This window comes from Hakea prostrata, chromosome 5 (genome assembly GCF_041222555.1).
Source record: "Hakea prostrata isolate BN-2017 chromosome 5, UWA_Hpros_2, whole genome shotgun sequence".
NCBI lineage: Eukaryota > Viridiplantae > Streptophyta > Magnoliopsida > Proteales > Proteaceae > Hakea > Hakea prostrata.
In genome coordinates, this window is record NC_142604.1 from 28,052,426 (window position 1) to 28,074,527 (window position 22,102).

A 22,102-nucleotide genomic window follows, 5' to 3' on the forward strand; every position below is an offset into this window, starting at 1 on the left:
TGCGCCATTTTTGAGATTTATACTTATAGAGATGTCCTCTATAAGATTGAGAACGATTTAGTCACTCATTGTACTTGTTATTGGGATTAGTTTTGATCTCTTTCCCTTTCTTTTTGAAACTACTTTCCGCTGTTGGTAGAGTGAGATTTCCGCCTCACTTTAATTTATGATTTTGACATTTTGATTATCTTTCGTACTCTGATGATATATGATTTATTCCTTCCTTATTTGGATCTCTCATTTATACTTTGCACATTGATTATTTATGCTCATGATTATGTTATTGTCTATGTGGGAGGTTGATTACCTCGATACTTGATCTTTGGGGTGGATCACACACTCGGGTATGCCAGGTAGGGTACCGGCTGGGTGGATGTGACAGAGTGGTATCAGAGCCCAAAGTTCAAGGAAATCCTAACCACAAGAAACAATAACAGAACATTCCTGAGACATAGATCTGAAATGACTCATCTACTCTTAGAAGTGAATAATATGACACTTGGATTAGAAATTTAATCAATAAAGCATAACTGGACTTTTTGGAATAACATACCATAATTATACTTTAACAAATGTCACTTAATGCAATAAAAGAAAAGTGCATAATACACAATAATAAGTGAAACAAGGTGAACTTCATTAATTTTAAAAGCTTTTACAATGATTACATCTGATAATGCATAATGGAAATCCTAAAGTATAGTCTATCTAGGTGATCTGCTCTGGTCTCTGAAAGCCCTGAACTCCTCTGCTAGCTGAGTCACCTGATGCTCTATCCTCTCCTGCCTCATCTCCATGGTGCTGAACATCTCCTCCTGTCTGACTCCCATCCTCTCCAGCATGGAAGTCATCGATCTCATCTGTGCACCAAGATCTGAAGTCTCTGGAACTGCATGAGACGGACCACCTACCTCAAAGTGTGATGAAGGAGGAATCTCGTGATGCTCTGGCTCAACCTCGTGCATCTCTGTGTCATCTCCGGCTTGATCATCACTATCAGGACCGACATCCTAATCCTCCATCATCAGACTCATCCCTCTCCTCCTTTGTTTCATCATCCTCACCCTCTGGACCAGGAGATCTCTCTGTCTTTGTGAGCCTCATCTGTCGGATGGTCCTAGTCCCGATCGTATACCCCAGTGCTCCAGTGACTACCGGTGTATCCTCAAGACTCACTCCAAAGTGCCGAAAGATCAAAGTCAGAAGCCTCCCATAGCAAAGGTTCCGCATACTAGGACGCAATACCAGATCCAACATTACCTGCTGAATGATGTAAGATAAGTCTATCTAGAAGCCCATGTAAATGCGGTAGATGACCAAGGCCTCCATCACTGTGACCCGATGGTGATGTCCAGCCTTCGGCATAATGTTTCGGCCGACAATGCTACCGATGATCCGTGCCGAATCTATCATCCGCCCACTGTTTCACGGGGTGTAGCATCGTCGATCATCCCATAGAGTGGAGATCGACGACTTGTTTGATCAAGTTAACGATTGAGAACAAGTATCCTCTTCCTAGGATCGATGACTTGTTTGATCAATTGAAAGGTGCTGCTATGTTCTCGAAGATTGATTTGAGATTTGGATACCATCAACTTAGAGTAAAGTCTAGTGATATCTGTAAGATGACATTTAGGACCAGATATGGGCACTTTGAATTCAGAGTCATGCCATTTGGTCTTACTAATGTGCTAGCAGCATTCATGGATCTAATCAACCGAGAATTTCAGGATGTTTTGGACAAATTTATTATAGTATTTGTCAATGACATTCTCATATACTCAAAGAATGAGAAAGATCATGTTGAGCACTTGAATTTTTCCTTACAGCGGTTGAGATATAAGAAATTATTTTCTAAATTCAGTAAGAGTGAGTTTTGGTTGTCCAGGGTTGTCTTTCTAGGTCATATTGTATCAGCAGAAAGAATTAAAGTTGACCCTGCTAAGGTGAAAGATGTGGCAGAAAGGGTCTCTACCCAGCAGAAAGGGTCTCTACCTAAGACAGTCACTGAGATCAGAAGTTTTCAAGGTATGGCTGGTTATTTTAGGCACTTCTTTGAGATTTTATCTAGACTATCGGCTCCTAAGATGAAGCTTACCAGAAAAGGAGTTAAATTTGAGTGGAGTGAAGCTTGTGAAAAGTGTTTTTCAAGAACTCAAGAAGAGGTTGACTAATGCTCCGATGTTGACTATACCATATGACTCTGGAGGTTTGACAATGTATACCGATGCCTCTGATTAGGTTGATACAGTAACTAGGAACCTTCAACTAGGTCTAGACAATAGGTGAAATCAATCATAGAAGAGAATTAGAAAGAAGAAGATCAATACTAACCTTCAAGGTCGTTCGGAAACTGTATCGGATGACTTCCACACCGTCCTTCACCTTCACGAAGAGTTCTCTGACAAGCTCTGACGAGTTTGGATCATAATGACACGTTTAAGTACAAACACACCTTAAATAGGGCTTCAAAAACTAAAATTCTGATTTTGCCATTTTTCACGGAACTAGGCTAGTTGCCTAGGGCGACTAGGCCAATCGACTAGCCCTTGGAACTTTTGTTTCAGAAGCAAAATCAAGGCCTTGAAAGCCCATGCTCTACCCTAGTTCTTATTCTATACTACAGAAAGGTCTTACCTGATGTTTGGGACCTTCCACACGTGTCATCACAGAACACTTGATCCATCTCCCAAATCTGTCAACGTCCGAGTTAGATCTCATTCCAAACTCTGACAGAACTCCCAACACAGCATCATCTCCATCTACTTCCATTGGTTTAGATTCAAATCCAATGACTCTACCTGGATGACCCACAATTGCCTTATACCCACACTCTGGGTTCTTGGACCTACAATCTGGATTTTCGGGTTAGGAGCTTGGGGGATTTCACAATCGGAGTCTCTTGTACCCAATGTGGATCACAAACCATCAACTGCTTTGGCCATCATCATCCTCTCGGTATGTTAGGCTACTATAGAAATACCTAGCCAAATTTGGGTAGACAGGCTTGTCTAGGTTCAACATACACTCCCAACCTAGAGGCTGAATTCTCTCCTCTACTCAGAAAGCCTCTAAGTCCCGAGTGATGACTAGTCTCCCATACTCAATGAGAGAATCTCTAAAGAAAGTGTGGTATAAGAAGTCCATGTCAATGGTGTCGAAGATATCTGGACGTTGTATACCCTATCCATGGCCCTGTCCATAGCCTCAACCACAAATGGGTCCATGGCATCCTCCTCAAAAAGCCATGTGAGTAGCTCTGGTAAAAAAAAAAAGAAAGAAAGAAAGAAAAGAAAATAAAGAAGATATTTCAACAAGAGGCATCAAATGATCAAAGAGGGAAAATGAAGATTTTGTGAATAGTTGCAAGGATTGACTTAAGAGACATTGTGAGTGATTGGGACGAAGATGTTCTAATAAAGTTAAGGCTATTTTATAATGTATGATCAAACGAAGATGTTAGTGTTCTTAGCCCATGTTATATTAGCCGAAGGAATGTGGGTTGATCTTGATAAGGTCAAGGTAGTTGTAGAATGGAAAGGCCTTAGACTGTGACCGAGATCAAAAGTTTCTAGGGAGTGGCAGGATATTATGGAAGGTTTATTGAGAACTTCTCTAGACTAGATGCTCCTATGACCAAGCTAACTAGGAAAGGAGAGAAGTTCATTTGGAGTGAAGCTTGTGAGAAGAACTTTCAAGTGTTAAAGAAAAGATTGACAAACACCCTAGTGTTGATAGTACTAGATGACTTTGGAGGCTTGATAGTCTATACTGATGCTTCGAAGATTGGCCTTGGTTGTGTTTAGTGTTGTGTCTATACTGGCAAGTGCACGAGGTCGCCTAAGTAATATAAAGGTAGAGGTTATCGTTCCCACGAGGATCAAAAAGAGTAAAAATCACGTACTAGCTTTAAGAACACCCTTAATTATATATCTAAACGAATTATGAAGAATTAACTAAACTATTGGTTAAATTAACAAAACATGAACAAAAATAACTATATTGCTAACAAAAACTCAAATCAAATTCAATGAATGAAATTACTAGGGATTCAATTTCACCAAACATGATATAGATTATTGATTTATACCCCCCCTTCTCATATAACCAATTTAATCTCCCTCGATAAGATTCCCTAGGTTAGATTACCTTTCTGTTACGTATGAGGATCCCTAACATATTAAACCCCCTACCATTTATGCTTAGAGGATCAATTTAATATATTGCATTAAATACAAGAAACTCATAACAAAGTCAAACAAACCACCTAACGTAATACGCATTATATGTAATTTGTTATTCTTCAATCCTAGGTTTAGCATGCATTTTTCATTGTTACATGATTAAAACACACTACGAGAATCATGAAGGTTCATCAAGCATTTAGACATTAAGAATAAAATTGAAGAAAACAAAAGGGAGGATTGAGTTATATGAAAGGATAATAAAATCAATAATTATCTCATGTAAGGATCCATCTAACCCTAGCAAAAGAAACTTAGAACATTATAGAAGAAGAAGAAGAAGACGAAGAAATAATAGTCAAGGGAAACATCACTCTAGGGTTGAAGAAGAAGAGACTCCAGGAGCAACTCTTCAAAATTCGCCCCAAAGCAGCACTCATCTCCAAATTCATCCTCTATAGTCCTCCAAAGCCCCAAAAAACAATTTTCCTATAGTCCCTTCCCTTTTTATAAGCTAGTCTCTTTCTAATTACAAAATTACTCCCACAAAGGAAATAAAACCCTGAAGCATGTAAGGAGTCCTTCTCTCCACGTTTTTGACTTGAGGAAGCTTCTAGAGTGTGGAACTCTCTAACTTGATGAAAAAGATTTTCCCTTATGAAGTGGAATAAAATCCAGTTTGGTCCTTAAGATTTTCTTCGCAGAATTTTCCAATAATAACCCTGCAGAGTTGGTAGATTTCCTACAACACAAGTAATAAATCTAATTAGGATTTGCTAGGAAATATTTAAAATCATCAAAATTGCATAAATTAAAAGGAAAGGGTGCAATATATAAGTTTCCATACAATAATAGGGTAAATTGATATAAAAACAATTATAAACACATGCAAATGTAGCCAATTCTTTATCCAAAATAAAACGCATGAAATCAACTTATCATTCTAATGCAACATGGAAAGGTGATGGCTTACTCCTCTAGACAATTGAAGGATTATGGGCATAACTATCCAACTCATGATTTGGAGTTGGCAGCTATGGTTTTTGCTATGAAGATTTGGCGTCACTATCTATATGGAGAATGGATAGACATCTATAGATCATAAGAACCTAAGATACTTCTTCACCTAGAATGAATAAAATATGAGGCAACATAGGTGGTAAGAGTTGGTAAAGGATTATGATTGTGATATCCAATATCATCTTGGGAAGGCCAATGTAGTTGCTGACACACTTAGTACCATGAAGAGATAGATTTGGCCCCTCTCAACAAGCCGCTTCTAAATGCAATTCTGAGGCTAGAACTTGAGATTGTGCCAAAAGAATCTGATGTAATACTTGCAGCTATGTTAGCGCGTCCAACCTTGAGAGATAGAATCATAGCCTTGCAATCGTCGGATCTAGAATCGAAGGAGAAGATTAAGAAGATTTTTTCAAATCCATAGGAAGAGATAGATTTCCTCATGCCTACTAATGGTGCTTTGACTTACAGAGGAAGATTGTGTATGTCTGCTGTTGAAGAACTTAGAAAGGAGATTCTAGGTGACACACATCAGTCAGTGTTCACAACACATCTTGGCAGTACCTATGTATAGAGATTAGGAAGAGCCATTGGTGGGTTGGAATAAAGAATGACATGGAAGTTCTTGTCACCAAATGTAGCACGTGTTAGGGGGTTAAAGCCGTTAGACAGCCATCATCAGGTCTTCTTCAACGGTTCCTATCCCTAGTTGGAAGTGGGAAGACATTCCCATGGATTTTGTCATCGGCTTATATCATACTAGTAAAGGAAATGACACGGTTTGGGTGATTGTTGATAGACTAACCAAGTCAACACATTTTATTCCCATGAAGATCACTAAAACATGGATAAGCTGGCCAGGCTATATGTGGATAACGTTATGCGATTGCATGATGTACCAATCAATATTGTATCAGACAGAGATCCAAGGTTTACATCTCAATTTTGAAGTAGTCTGCAAAAAGCATTGGGAACCCAGTTGAACCTCAATACAGCTCATCATCCACAAAGTGATGGACATTTTGAGCGAACTATTCAGATCTTAGAAGATATGCTCAGAACTTATGTGGTGGATATGGGTGGAAAGTGGGATGAACACCTAGCCTTAGAAGAGTTTGCCTATGGCAATAGTTACCAATCAACTATTGGCATGCCTCCCTTCAAGGCATTGTATGGATAGACTTGCAGGATTCCTTTGTACTGGAATGAAATAGGTGAACAACCGATTTTCGGTCTTGAGATGATTGAAGCCATAAAGTGTGATGGTCGATATGGTCAGAGAAAGGATCAAGACAGCACAGTCCAAGCAATGGTCTGATGTAGACAAAAGAAGGATTGATCCTGATTTCCAAGTTGGAGAGAAAGGTTTTTTGCAGGTATCACCTATATGAAAGGGGTGATGAGATTCAATATCAAGGATAAATTTAGCCCTAGATACATTAGACCTTATGAGATCATTGAAAAGGTCAGACTAGTTGCATACTGATTAGCCTTACCATCATCATTGGCCGGTGTACGTAATGTGTTCCATGTGTCTATGTTGCAGTAATGTGTGGAGAATCCAAAACACCTTCTGTAGCAAGATCCCTTTTGATTGATTGTTTTTCTTTCATGATACAAAGAATTGAAAAGAGTAAATAAAACAATTCCACGATCTCAAATTAGAGGGTCATACCTTCGATTTAAACCTCGAAGCCTTCTTGGTTATCCTTTTGGTGTTCCTTTCCTTCCTAGATCTTTGCACTCCTTTGGCAATGATTCACCAAATCTTGCTCTAATACCACTTGTTGGGGACGGATGCACAACCACGAAGAAGAACACAAGCAAAACACACTCACAACTATAAGGAATTTAATGTAGTTCAGCAAGATTGCCTACGTCCACCTTAGAGAGAAGGATTTCGCCATTTACTGGAAACCTCACCACTCTCACACCTTACCTTTGCTTCGCTCCCATCGTACTTGGGTTATCTCACACACTATTGGGAAATCCAAAACCCTAATCCCTGTATAATTATAATTTAACCCCTGTACAAGTAATTGACCCAAAACCTATTCCGATTACAAATACAACCAAACTATACTTATATTTACCTGCAGAATATAAGACACCCAAACTCAACAAAGAAAGACGAGTGACAAATTGGTATAATATTATTCTAGGTGTGGAGGAACAAAGGTTAAACTTAAGACCTCCTTGGTCTTACTGCCTCTATATAGAAGTCTGCCACTACTATGCTAGAAGCATGTCCACAGCTTCATTTTGATGCTCAATATCATATCCTTGCATCTTGAATGCATTGATTGAAGCGAAAAGTGCATAAACCACAAACATGGAATTCTATCATTTACTAATAACAAGCGTCGATTCCAAATATTCTTTTTCATATTCCTTCTCTCATCTTCTTCCAAAACCACAGGATAATAGCCGAACTACCATAATATAATTCATATAAGAGGAACACTATGTACCCAGATTATTAACCACAGCTTGGTCCAAAGTTTGAATGTTTACACTGATTTCTTTCTAATTTCAAATGGAGAGATACGTTGGAAGATTTTTGCCCCTACATGCATGAGTATTAGTCGAACTGCATGTAAATTGGACTCGACATCTTAGTTATCAAAAAAGAATCCAAAGGGAGACATAGGTCCAAAGAGACAAGATGGATAGAAGGAGATGGAGAGTGTCGAGTTCGGATCCTTTACTCGCACAATAAGTAGACAATTGTGCACTCTTCACATCCTTCCACAAGTTTAGAAGGGAAGCCCCTGAGCACCGACAAGGTGGACAAAAATGGATTGCCTCCTAAATATATAATGGAAATGTACGAGGAGGGTACAATCCTTTATCGGGAAGGGTAAAAGATCCTAATTCAGGAGTATCGTGGTCCATTTCAAATCGTATGGTTATCGAAATAAATGAAATACGAAAATTTTCTTAACTAACAATTTTATATATATTGAAGGTGGGAGACTATTGCATGTACTGTAGAGAGGGTCAAACAATGTTTTTATTTTTTTATTTTTTGGTCGTCATAAAACAATGAATTTGGATTTTGGCATGCAAAGGCTTTGACATTCTAATCATCATTAAGTCTACCAAATATAAGAAAAAGACATTCAGATCACTTTTTGTAACTAAATTTGCCCGCAGTCAGGCACAATTATCCGAGGGTAGAACCGTCTTTTTAGTTATTTGAAACCGCAGGGTACAGCTAGATTCCTCGTTTATTGACTTTATTCTATCAAGAAACTCGGCTAAACGTAAATGCAAAAACGTGGTTTTCATTAATTGCAAATGAAAATGATTGAAGTATATTTAAAATGACAAGAATACCCTTGTGGGCCGGTTCTCTCTTAGTTATGCGCACGTTTTGGAGGGAAGAGAAGAGAGCGCGAATAACGAGAGAGGGAAACAGTTTGTTGTCGCAAGAGAGGAGTCAGTTGGAAAAACCAGAGAGACGAGACGATCTCTCCCTTCTTTTCTCATCTTTTCTTGTCCTCTGCTTTCTTTCCTTAATTCTTCTCCAGATTAAACGAAAGAGGAGAGATCAGAGTCTTGTACAACAAATGGGAACGCTTCAGAGCTGGCGTAAAGCCTATGGAGCACTCAAGGATACCACAATGGTTGGCCTGGCCAAGGTCAACAGTGAATTCAAGGTCTGCATTTCGATTCTTAGCCATTTTTCCAATCAGCCCAATCATTTTTTACCCTTGTGTTTGGAACCCGACTGATTTATTTGATTTGGTTTCATTTTGCTGGAAAGGATTTGGATATTGCTATTGTAAAGGCTACGAATCACGTCGAGTGCCCTCCAAAGGAACGACACGTTAGAAGTGAGTTTGAATTATTTATCTTTTGATATATTCCTTCTATTCTGTTTGCATTTCGCTGAATTTGAATTATAAGATTGATCCTTGTATATATAAGAAGTCTCTGGTTTTTAATATGGTTCTTAGTTAATGAACTGGTGCTAGTTCTCCTCTGGATTGAACCATTGTATGGTTTTTGTTAAGAATCTTGTTCAAATGAGAAGCTTCCTTTAATGTGGGTAATTTTGGACTATAAACATGTAATCATGTTCTTCAAATTAATGGAATAGTTTCTGTTTATTTAATTTATTTATTATCTTTTGAGTTCTGATAATCTGATGGTTATGTTTCAGAAATATTTGCTGCTACCTCTGCTGTTCAACCTCGGGCTGATGTTGCTTATTGCATTCATGCGCTTGCAAGAAGATTGGCCAAGACGCGTAACTGGATTGTACTCTATCTACTCATTCCCTTCTTGTAATGTTGGATAAAATTTGTGCTCACTACAATGCATCATTAATTAGGCTAAGGCTCTCTCTGGATAACATGTAGAAACCAGAAGATTTTTTTCCAACCGTTTGTTCAAACACTCCATAAATCATCTTGATAAATCTTATTAGCTCTTTAATGTTGACCCAAACCAGACTTTTGGATATTTACTTAGTACCAGTTCCATTTTATTCCTCTTCTTTCAATGTGAGTAGGAAGGAGGCAGTACTCTATGGGTCTTGGTTAAACATTTTAGTTATAGAACTTATGTTCCTTGGCACTCTGTCTTCTGACATATTGTATGCATTAAGCAATTTATGCTCCTCAATTTTTACCTTTTGGTGGCTATGGTCAACAGGTTGCTTTGAAGACATTGATAGTATTTCATAGAACATTGAGAGAGGGTGATCCAACCTTCAGGGAGGAGCTGCTAAACTACTCACAGAGAGGACATGTACTTCAAATATCCAATTTCAAGGATGACTCCAGCCCCCTTGGTATAACATTTCCCTTTTTGCAGGTTATGGCTGAATTGGTTTTCCCTTGACAAGAATTTGCATCTCCTTTTTACCTCTTTCATAGATGGAGAAAATTTTTTCCCTGCAGCTTGGGATTGCTCTGCATGGGTCCGTTCATATGCACTTTTTCTGGAGGAACGGCTTGAGTGTTTTAGGATTTTGAGGTATGATATTGAAGCAGAACGTATGAGTAAATTCTCACATGGTGGAGGCAAGGTGTGTTGTGCATTGCTTCATTTGGTTCCATTCAGCTTATTATAAAGTGAGAGTCCACAACTGTATTTCTTAGTGCATAAATCTCTCACTGCTTGACAGGGGGGGCATAGCAGAACGAGGGTTTTAGGTAGTGAAGAATTGTTGGAGCAGTTGCCTGCCTTACAGCAGCTTCTATATCGCCTGGTTGGTTGTCAGGTAAAAGTTGATATAAACTTCTTCTTGTGTCTGATAATGTTAGCTTTCGAAGTGTACTAATGACTATGGAGGTGTGTGTCTGAAGAATGTAAAAAAATAAATGAAATGAGTAATTTCTATCAATAAGTCATTTGATATTTAAAGGGAGTTCATTAATCTTTGCCACTTTTTGCAGCCTGAAGGAGCAGCTTTTGGCAACTACCTTATACAGTATGCCTTGGCTCTGGTATATGGACATGCCATTTCTTTCTTTGATTAATGAATCTCCATCCTATGCAATGTTGGGTTTTGCTTTGGGAAATCTATTTGTTCTTTTACACACAAGCACACATATATTATAGGGGAAATCTTGTTATATCTACTGTTAGTTAAAAAAAGAATCATAGCTTTACTTGTTTTTCCCTTATATATATAAGAGTAAGTACTGTCATTTTACACTTTCAGATGACCTTGCATTCCTACTTGTCTTTTGTAGCAAAATATTTCAATTGTCATTTCACACTTTTAAAATGAAACTGCAGAATTTAAAAGAAAAGAAAAGAAAAGAAAAGGAAAAAAACAAAAGAGAAAAAAGAAAAGAAAAGAAAAGGAGAACAGCATTATTGCTTATTATTTCAAATTTATATAATTATTTTCAGAATAGGATATATTTCTTTTACAGCTGCGGGCTATAAGATGAAAATTGAATTGTTTTTTCCTTTATTTGTCCTTGTATCTGTTTGTGAATCTATTTGTGTGGTTGGGTGGATTCAGTGTGCATGCACTTTCTCAAGCCTAAGAATTTGACAGTCACTAGTATACTCTATAGGGAGCATATTTGTATTGAGCATGCTTTCCTCACCATTATCAACAGAGTCATTCAGTTTCTTGAGACTTTTATAGACTAATTTGACATTTATAGGCTTCATGGTGCATTGTGTGGTTCTTTGTGTTGTTCCTGCTTTTGGATTTCATTGGATGAGTGGTTTTTGCCTGCTTTTACTGACTTGGGTCTGTGGGTTGATTTGTGCTAAATATGATCAAAGATCTTATGAATCAAGGCATTTTTATTTTTATTTCTTATCAATGTTAACTTGTTATATGAAACAGATTCTAGAATTTTTTTTCAGTTCAATGCTTGGTTTCAAAATATTGATTTTGATTCTTAGTGCCAAGGAGATTAAGATGGTCTAAATTTTGGTTATGTTACTAATGTAGGTACTGAAAGAGAGCTTTAAAATATACTGTGCCATCAATGATGGAATTATCAATCTTGTAGATGTGGTAAGGTTTATACTGCACCATGCTAATTATAACGGATAGCTTTTGGACTCGATAATTTTCATTAATATATTTTCGTTTAAGTTGATCAGAGATTCTGTATCTCATTGCAGTTCTTTGACATGTCAAGACATGATGCAGTAAAAGCTCTGAATACCTACAAACGAGCAGGGCAGCAGGTTTTGAACCCTATTCCCTTTTCAAGTCCTTTAAGGGCTGCTCAATGCTTTATAATGAAGCATAGCTGCAGATGTATCTTTTGTATTTTCTACAAAGCTGCTCTATTTAGAAGTTCCTATTGAGAGTTTGCTGCTTTTCTCTTTTGATCTTATAACAGGCTGAAAATCTTGCTTATTTTTATGAATTCTGCAAAGGATTGGACCTTGCTAGGAACTTTCAGTTCCCAACTTTGAGACAGGTTCTTTCTTTCACTATAATGAAATATTTTAAGAAGAGAGAATAACTTTGTTTCTTTGTGTTTGTGTTTGTGCTTGTGTGTATGTGTGTTTTACGATATAATTTATTAACATCTTGTTTTTTGTTCTAAACAGCCGCCTCCATCCTTTCTTGCAACAATGGAAGAATACATAAAGGAAGCACCTCGCATAGGTTCTGTTTCACAAAAGAGATTGGTGAGTAAACTTATTCATACAATGATACAATTATGGGTTGCTAATTTTATGCCATTGGTAGATACAAGTAATAAAAGTGCAGTAGGCATAATAATGGATAAGATTTAAAGAATGATGTAGTGGATGTTAAAAATTAGGCAATGGGATCATAACTATTAGACTTGTAATGGAGAAAGAGATAACAAATATAATTAGTGCATATGCACCTTAAGTAGAACTTGATGAAAGTCTAAACTTACAATTTTGGGAAAATATGGATGGATTAATGCAATGGATTCATCAAGGAAAAAGATTATCATAGGGGTTGATATAAATGGATATAGTGAAAAAGATCAAAGAGGCTATGAAAGATACAATGTAGTGGAAATGAGGATGCTAAGATGGATGAGTGGAAAAACTAGGAAAGATAAGGTAAGGAAGGATCATACTGGAGCTGGACTTGAAGTAGCTTTGATAAATGATAAGCTATGAGAAAGTCAGGCCACATTCAACGGAGGCCTTTAGTGCCCCTGTTCGAAAAAACGATTTAATCCAAATTGAAGGAATTAGAACTAAGGGAGACGTAAGATAACCTTAATAGAAGTGGTGAGAAAGGATATGCATAGGTTAGGCCTTGTATCAAGTATGACCTCAAATAGAGCTGATTGGAAGGCCAGGATCCATGTAGCCTGCCCCATTTAGTTGCGAAAAGGACTGTTGTTGTTATTGGCTTGGTTGTTAATCATAACATTCATTCAGTTGCAAAAACTTGTATTCCTTCCATTCAGACAATGTGTAAAAACTTGGAATCATCTGAGAATCAGTTTGTCTCTGCCTAGCTTGGTCAGATTCAGTAAGCCAAAAATTCTCATTAACTGGGACAGAGTCAGCTGACTCCAGATCAGTTGGCTGATTTCGTCGACTCCATTCTAATATTTCAATGCCTCCCTAGTGACCTTCCTCTTTTGAAAAGCCCTTAATTAGCATATTGGTGAAAGCCACCCTATTCACCATTTCCCCGCTCATCTCATCATATATCTGAAACTCATAAATTTAAAGCCTTACAACAAAACTCAGAGGATGATGCCACCAACTTCTTAACATCCTTTTACATATGTTGTAAAGTAGAAAAATAACTTGAGAAATCTAAGAGTAAATATGGTACACTTCTCAAAGTTCCTTTGCATCACTTGGAAGATATAGAACAGCCAAAAATGGCAAGGACATTGATTGTGTGATGAAAGAAATTTGATTTAAGATTGACGCAGAAAGACCTACAATCTGAAACTCATCACTAAAACAAAAGCTGATTGAAGTTCAAAGTGAGAGAATTTTTAGTTAAAACAGAATAGGAAATCAGTGACAAATTTTGGAGTAGTCAAAGATGAATTAATTGAAAAGCTTTGGGACAACTAATAATACGTAATAATTTTATCAAAGAAAAATGAGGAGAAAAGAAGATATGAAGAATATTAACAAACAAAAAGTGAAGATCAGTAGCACATTAATATTAGTGTGTCGGTTGTGTTGTTCTAAAAAGGAGAATTTCAATGAAAAATTATTGCCATTTTCAGGCCTTCTGCAGCAGGAGTTGTTGGCTCCTTTTGTTTTAGGATGTCAGATTCCTCTGCCTGTCATACACTCTCTTGTATGTGAAGTTCGGCAAAGTCCCAGGCTGTTTCCTTCTTGCAAAGTCCTTGTTCTAGTTTTTGGCTAGAAGGAATTAGCTTCATAGGGAAAGCAACTCCTGCACCCCACTTCTTCGACATGGAATTTGAGGTGGGAAAACCTGAACTGTTGAATGCGAAGAGGAATCCATGAAACAGCCAATGGTCAAATTTAGGGGCTTAATTCAATGATGTGGTCCACTTTGTGTTCCACATTTTCCCTCCTCTTTTCAATGGTCCATATTTTTGACACATGTCACAATCTGATTAGACTCAAACTGGGAAACATGAGCAGGGGTGGGTGGAACCTAACTTCGTCGTATAAGGCATAGCATCTTTAAGGAATTTCATCCACCTCCTCCTACTACTATTTTTTTCAAGATAGTTGCCCAAAAAAGACACCGAAAAATAAAGATTATTTTGGTGAAGATTAGGCTTCATATATTTGGATTTTGGCACATCTATTCAAATATTTATGTGTATTGTAAATTGATCACATAGGCTTCCAACAATAAACCACTTAGCTTCCATTTTGAACTGGAAGCAGTCAACTTAAAATTAAAACCAATTGGTTCCAAAATAGAGACTGAAGCAAAACTGCTAAGAATATAAAGAGTTGCCAGTTGCCATTAGAGAAAAAAGGTGGAGTAATCGAAGACCAACTACCACTCCTTGAAAACCTACTGCATCAGAAATGACTGTTTTCCCCCTAAAAGATAAGGGTGGACCTTTTCATCTGGCAACCCAGGTATGGGTTATTCCAGCTGGTTAAACATGAATAAGCTCCTCATTCAGGGACTATCAATTGTGAAGTTGGACAATTCTATGTGTTGGATGTCTGGCCACTAGGTCAATTTAATGCTTGCACAAAAATGGGTTTTATTTTTCAAGTTTTTCATGTTTATTTTGACATTGGGTTTGGTTTCTAAATCAGAAGGTTGTTTTGCATTTTTTTATATTTGTTTTTATCAAGTTGTTTCGTAAACCAGGAGCATAAACAACAACTCAGCCTTATCCCAACTAAATGAGGTTGCCATCCTTTCCCTCTAACCTGTTCTAGTCGAGGCCATACTTGATACAAAGCCTAAGTTGCAGGTCTTTCCACACCACTTCTTCTCAGGTCATTTTTAGGTCTACCCTAAGCTCTTTTAGTTCCTTTAATTCGAATCAAGTTATTCATCCATATTAGGGCATCCAAAGACATTCACCGAACATTGTGATGCCACTTCGAATGACTTCCTTCTAATGTCAATATTGGAGCCACTACTAGATCCTTACTGTATCCTTCCTACTTTTGCCACTCATCCATTTCAAATCCTCATTTTCCTTACTTTGAATTTATCTACATGATACTTCTTAATGTCCCAAAGTTACATCCATACATCACAGTTGCTTGTTTGATTGTTTTATAAATCAAGTTCTAATGGAAAACACTGATCACACAATTCCTCAGGCACACCTCTCCACTTCATCCAACTCAACTCTCAAACTTCATCCTCTGTAGTATTCTCTTTTTTATAGTTGACCTAAGATAATAATCACTTTGTAGAATCTCCCTCTCTTCAAAGTTCACCACCCATTATCAGTTTTAGTGTAACCAAAGTTACACACCATCAGAAAAAGGCATACATCAAGGAAGCTCATCTTGAATGTCTCTGGTTAAATCATTTATAATATGCCAAAAAGAAGAGCTTATATTTATCCTTGATGCAACCTAATTACAATTTAGAGTTCACTACCTTGACCTCATGTACTTACACTTATTGCACCATCATCATTCATATGTTTAATATGTCTATTTATTTACTTGAAACAATACTGATAACTATTAATTACCAGATTAAATCTCCAAGGACTCAATGATAAGCTTTTTATAGGTCAGTGATGACTACTTACAATCTCTAGGTCTTTCTGTGAATCTCCAAAGTAAATGCCTTTGTCGTGGATCCTCCAAGCATAAAACCTAATTGGTTCTCCATAATAGTAGTTTCTTTTCTCGATCATGTTTTAAATCTCTCCCATAATTTCTTTGTCTGACTCATTAGGTCACTGCCTCTATAGTTGTTCCAGTTCTAATATCACCTATATTTTGTAAATTGGAACGGTGATGCTTCTCCATTCATCTAGTTTTTTCATTATGCTCATAATCTTATTAAGTAGTTTGTCTTGCCAAGATCTCCATAGGTGCCATATTGAGACCATATGTTGGCTTAGTGCCTTGCCTACTTTCATCGTCCTCAAAGCTTCTTTTAATTCAAATACTATTTTTCGTTTATATCTATGTCATGTGGTGTCTTGATAGATAATGCAGTCTTTCAGAATGCTTGTACTCATAGCATTGCCATTACTGCAGAAATAATCTTGTATCTCTTCTTAATGCCCTCAACCCTTATTAGTACTTTATCATTTTCATTTTTAGTACATCTAGCATTTTTGGGTTACCCACTCTTCCTTTCCTCACTTCTTTGCCCCTTGCTTTTCCACCATCTGTTTAGCTTCATTTCTAGCAAAGTTATACCTTTATAGATCACCTATATCCACTTGAACTTTATCATCTAACCACCAAGTCTCTCTAAAAGAATCAGGTTTTTCTTTTGATTCATCCAGATATTTTTATCAAATTTCTTGGTACAAGTAACCATTTCATTCTACATCATACTAGTGCTCCTCTTAAAGTCGTACTTTCCTTTTTGACCAATTCATCAGAAAAAGATATCCAACTACGTCTTTTTATACATCAAGTTATCTTAGGGAATTAAGTTCACGTTAGAATGCTGTGTTGCATTACAGTCCTTAATCATAGTCTGTCAAACCTTCTATTTAAGAAGAAAAATGTTTAGCTATTAAAATGCTCATTTTTGAGGGTAACTAAGTACCTTGTTTCTTAACCAGGAATATCATGATAAAGAAGAAGTGGAGCAGAAAGAGGAACCTCAGCCTGAGAAAATTGAAGAACCTGTTGAAGAAATAGAGGCTGAAGAGCCAATTGAAGAACCAGAAGAGGAGCCTCAGCCTGAGATTGAGGTTGAAGCTCCACTAGTAGAGTCTGCTCCAGATACTGTAGATTTGCTTGTGAGTTTTTAATCCTCCCACTTTGTCCTCCCCCCCCCCCCTCTCTCTTTTACAGTTGAGAGGAGGAAATTTTCTTTGAAATTGATCTCATCTTATAATACCCATCCCTTTATTTATTTATTAATTATTATTATTATTATTATTATTATTATTATTATTATTTATTTAATTATTTTTATTATTATTTTTGTGGCAGGGTTTGCATGAGATACACCCTAAAGCTGCAGAGCTAGAGCAAAACAATGCAATGGCTTTGGCAATCATACCATCAGGTGAGTTTAAGAAATCTTGGGTACATATCAGTTAAATAGGGTGGCAGTATTCCTAAGAATGGAATAGAAACAAATGTTAAGCATTCAGTTCATTTAGGACCACCGTAGTATGATTTAATTGAAACATCTTCTTGCAAAAATTTAACATGATTGGACATCTCATAATCCATGCCTATGGAATGTTGCTGTTGGAAGAACATGGGAAATGCAAAAGAATGTTTAAGAAAAGAAATGACTAGATGAAGATGCTATGAGAATTTTCTCCTGTGAATTTTTCGTAACTACAAACAGATCTGAACAATAGTAGGGGTTGATCCCAGGACCTGTTCTGTTCCATGGCTAGTTGAAAGGAATTCCAACATCAGAACAAAAAGTGGCCTGATTTTGGGATAATGATTTCCTGGGTCAGACCTGTAGAACCTAGTTCACTAAGAAAAGAATGACCATTGTCAATCTCAAAATTTTCATTTTCAATATCCAAACAAATAGGATAACTGTTCCCATTACTATCCCAAAGTAAAAAAGTGTCATCGGAGATAAAAACTCAAAACATCCCTGACATCAAATGAGTGCTCTACATTACTGCGACTAGAACTGTCATTATCACTCCAACAATGAATGTTATCATTCATCTAATTTAGAACAGGGTCTTCACTTCTGCTGCTATTGGTCCTTCCTGCTTCACATGCAGACAATTCCTTGTTTTATATAACTAATGTTGCCTTCTTGCAGAATTCAGAGTCATTTCCATCTTTTCTCCATTAAACCTGTTAATTGAGCCATTCTGGGGTTTATCTAAACCAAGTCATTAATTTGAGAAACTTGCAGGGGATGATCCACTATCATCAACAAACGGGCTGGCAATGATAGAAGCTGGTGGTTCAGGATGGGAACTAGCGCTCGTAACGGCTCCAACCAACAGTACCCGCCCCACTACAGAAAGCAAATTGGTTTGTGTTCCTTGCTTAGTCTTAACTTAGTCTTATTTGTTTTTACTCTCTTAGTTTTCTAGGTAAATGCCACAAATTATTGTTGATGAGACGAATGTGAAACCATGTAAAGCTGTGGTAGATAGCTAACCTCTCCTTTTGTTGATATTGGGTGGTGATACGATATGGGTTAGGCTGGTGGATTTGACAAGCTCTTGCTTGATAGCTTGTATGAGGATGATACAGCCAGGAGACAACTACAACTACAGAATGCTGGATATGGAATTGGCAGTGTAAATGCGCAGCAACAGAATGAGGGCTATAGTGCTGGTTTTGGTGCTCATAGCCAGTTCAATCCACAGGATCCATTTTCAATGTCCAACAGCATTGCACCCCCACCCAATGTACAAATGGCCCTAATGAGTCAGCAGCAGCAACAACAGATGATGATGCAACAACAGCAAAACCAGCAACACATGGCATTACCATACCAATATAACCCCCTCTATCCGCAGCAACCTTTGCAGCAAATGGAACCAACCAACCCATTTGGAGATCCATTTTTGGGCCCCTCTCAAAGTGTACCTCCAAAGCAAGGACACAATAGCTTAATATAGACATCATCTTTTCTTTTTCTTTTTTTAATATTTCTTCCAGAATTTTCTTTTTTTGGGTGGTGTGGGGGAGGGGGGGGGGGGGGGGGGGGGGGGAGGGGGAGGGGAGGGATTGTTTTCTCCAGCAAGGTTTGTGGCCGCATTCTTTATTTCTTTGCAATTGTCGGTGTAATTGTCTCTCTATGGATTTGGGAAACATTCACCAATGGTTGCACATCATCAGGTGTATTCTTTGGTCATTCATGAATATGGGACTGCACAAACTTTATTTGTTTCTCTCTCTCTCAATTTAATCAGTATATTATAATAATCTCCTTTTTCTGTTTAGGAAAAAAGCGGTCTCAACTTAATCAGTGGTGACCAAAACTTAGAACTTGAAACTTAATCATTAGTCTCCTTTTTGTAGTTTAGAAAAATCATTAGGTATGAACAAAACTTAAAACTTAATCATGTAGGGAATTGGGATTCTTTTCTTTTTCTTGGATGGATTCGAATTGAATTGTTGTAACATCTTTTAATATTATCTAGTTCCCAAAATATTTATAAGTTAAAGGCGAAAATCAGTTGCAACAATGATGTCATTATATCATTTTCTATAGTTCTCATTATCTTGTTTGTCATTTGCTTTTTGAAATTCACAAGTGAGATGAAATGATTTTACTTTCATTTAAGAGTACTAAACATTAAAAGACCAAAATGTTAGGTTACAATTTCTTTTTTGGGAAATTTTTGGCTTGTTATCCAATTTATTAAATTAAACTATACCATCCTACTACTATGACTAAAGAAGAAGAACTACTCCTGGTAAAAAGGATAAAAGATTAAGCATAATTATTATTTGGATTTGATTGTGATGTTCTTTACAAATGCATTATATTGGTATTTATAGGCGAAATGCATAATTACCTATCCATAACCACTCAAACTACTTAAGGAAAATAACTGATCCATAATCAAATTGTTATTACAATCATCCTTAATTTATAGTCAAAGTTAAAGTCAGAGTATAAAAGAAAGAATTTATTCAACAACAGAAGTCTAAATGTTATTGAAGAAGAGTTAAGAGTTTAAGAAACGCCCCTGCCTAACAAATAAATGAAGAACAAAACTACTGGAAACTAAGGTGATTACTTTCTCCCATGATATTTCCACAATCTTAGAAAGGGTGGACTCCATAGGCACAGTCCGAGCAGGAAAAAGATTCTCCGTGTATCTCCCTGTCTTCTCCCACCGGTCCCTTGTAGGACTCAGTCGGCATGGACCCTCTAAGTAAAAGGAGTCCTCATAACCTGTAGTAGAATCTAAGAGAAAATACACATAAAGGAATGAGTGAGGTCAACATAATCACACATCGTACAACAGTCACACACATTTATATACAATATAATTATAATGAAATAATGAATGAGGATGATGCAAATATGATCCTAGACTCTAACAAATGTAATCTCTATGATAAACACACATTAAGTCACAACACCAGCCTCCTCTAGGCAGTCTCGTCACTCTCCCTCATGACACTCAAGTTGTCTTTTGGATTCTTCGTGGCAATGGGGTCAAGTCACATCATACCATGGCTAGGGATTAGACCACCTCTCTCACCAACACCATTGGTTTGAGAACTGACGTGTGTTAGGGATAAGTTTAGCCCAAATGCAAAGTCAACTACATCTCATCCTACATGTGATATGAATACCTTCCCTCATTCCTAGTGACATTTTGGTCCGTGTATCCTTCCCACCTAATGTTATTCCTCATGCCACTCAAGCCGTCTTTTGCACTACCATTCCTTAACCCTATGATCATCTACATTTGTTGAGGCGGATGTTTCTCATGCCTCCTCATGAAACTCAAGCCGTCTTTTGGACACCCATGAGCCCAACTCTAACATATGCAACCAACCACTACATGATAACAGTGGGCCTTCATGATGCTCACAAGACCCAATGAATCACTCAGTTTTAATACTCTTGCCGAAAAGGTAGTGTTGAAAAATCCCATGTCAGCATTGCCACATCAGCCTCCATTAGTTTTGATGATAACAAACAAGACAAGCAAGAGAGAAACGCCAAACAAAGCAAAGGACCAAACCAACCAGGACCCAACCCCAACGAAGCAAAGCAAGACAGCCAAACGACAGAAACAAGCAAAAAGCAAGAAGAAGAAGACAAGAAGACAAAGAAACAAGAAGCCAGCAGAAGGCAGAAAACAGACAGGACACACCAAGACCCACAGAACAAACCAAGACAGACAGCAAGATGACCAGGACAGCAAAGAGGATGAGGCTAATGGCGAGGCCCAAACCCCCTATGTCCCAAGAGGGACTTTGGCCCTGCTCCGGACGGAGTCCTCGGTCACCCATCTAGCTCTGGCCGCGCGTTGCGGTTTAAAAATTCCTTAACGGCTACTTCCTAGATGGAGCTCCGTCTGATATAGATGGACGTCCGTCTGGACTGAAAACTGGGTGAAAATTTCTATCCATTGAGAGGTTGGGCCAAGAAATTGAATACCATCTTTATAAACCCAACCAACCCCATTTGAGAGCTTCTTCCTTGTCTAATTAAGCAATAACTCTCCTATTGTGAAATCCCTCAAAACCCTAACCCGAAAATCCATATTGTAGGTCCGAAAACCCGGATTGTGGGAAGAAGGCAATTGTGGGCCATCCGAATTGAAACCATTGGATTTGACTTCGAAACAATAGAAGTAGATGGATATATGCTAAGTTGGGAACTTTGTTAGATTATGGAAGAATAACTAACTCGAACGTTGACAGACTTGGTAGATGGATCAAGAGTACAGTAATGACATAAGTGGATGGTCCCATAAAACCTGGTAAGAGCTTTCTATAACTTGGAAAAGGACCCAAGATGAAGCTAGAGCTTCTAGAGCACCAATTTCTCTTTTTGACCAAATGTATAGGGGTTGTCAGCCTGCCTTGGTCGCCCTGGAGACCAACCCAGGCAACCAAGCCTGTCTCTTGGGAAATTAGGTTTTTGAGGCCCTATTTAATCGTTTTTCATTCTAGAACATGTCATTATGTTCTAAAGCCGTCGAGAATGTTAGAGACTCTTAGAGAACCCTCTCCAAGGTGAAGGAAGGTTTGGGAGCATCCGTCAGGCTTTCCGTTTATCAATTCTTCTTCTAAAAGGTTAGCATTCACTATATTCTTTCTAGTTATTCTTTTTCTCTTGTTTTTACCTACTGTATAGACCTTTTACAAGATTTATACTTGCTGTT

At 37.6% G+C, this 22,102-nt stretch overlaps 1 protein-coding gene across 1 annotated transcript; it reads left to right on the forward strand.

The window, feature by feature from the left end:
* The first annotated feature begins 8,695 nt into the window (after positions 1-8,695).
* Positions 8,696-18,914, forward strand: LOC149015783 (putative clathrin assembly protein At5g57200). The gene is made up of 15 exons (XM_089155240.1): positions 8,696-8,866; positions 8,974-9,043; positions 9,373-9,470; positions 9,867-10,005; positions 10,115-10,242; positions 10,342-10,437; positions 10,613-10,663; positions 11,635-11,700; positions 11,811-11,876; positions 12,035-12,115; positions 12,249-12,329; positions 16,868-17,047; positions 17,244-17,319; positions 18,148-18,269; positions 18,443-18,914. Exons 1-15 carry the CDS (start codon positions 8,777-8,779, stop codon positions 18,863-18,865), a joined length of 1,767 nt encoding a protein of 588 aa, XP_089011366.1. The 5' UTR covers positions 8,696-8,776; the 3' UTR covers positions 18,866-18,914.
* Positions 18,915-22,102: the final 3,188 nt, after the last annotated feature.

What these genes read in the sequence shown, in the direction of transcription:
- LOC149015783 (XM_089155240.1), top strand. Translation starts at nt 8,777, where the DNA reads ATGGGAACGCTTCAGAGCTGGCGTAAAGCCTATGGAGCACTCAAGGAT. An exon ending in TTATCAATCTTGTAGATGTG is followed by an intron (nt 11,701 to 11,810) that starts GTAAGGTTTATA and finishes ATCTCATTGCAG; the next exon opens with TTCTTTGACATGTCAAGACA. An exon ending in CTGTTTCACAAAAGAGATTG is followed by an intron (nt 12,330 to 16,867) that starts GTGAGTAAACTT and finishes TTTCTTAACCAG; the next exon opens with GAATATCATGATAAAGAAGA.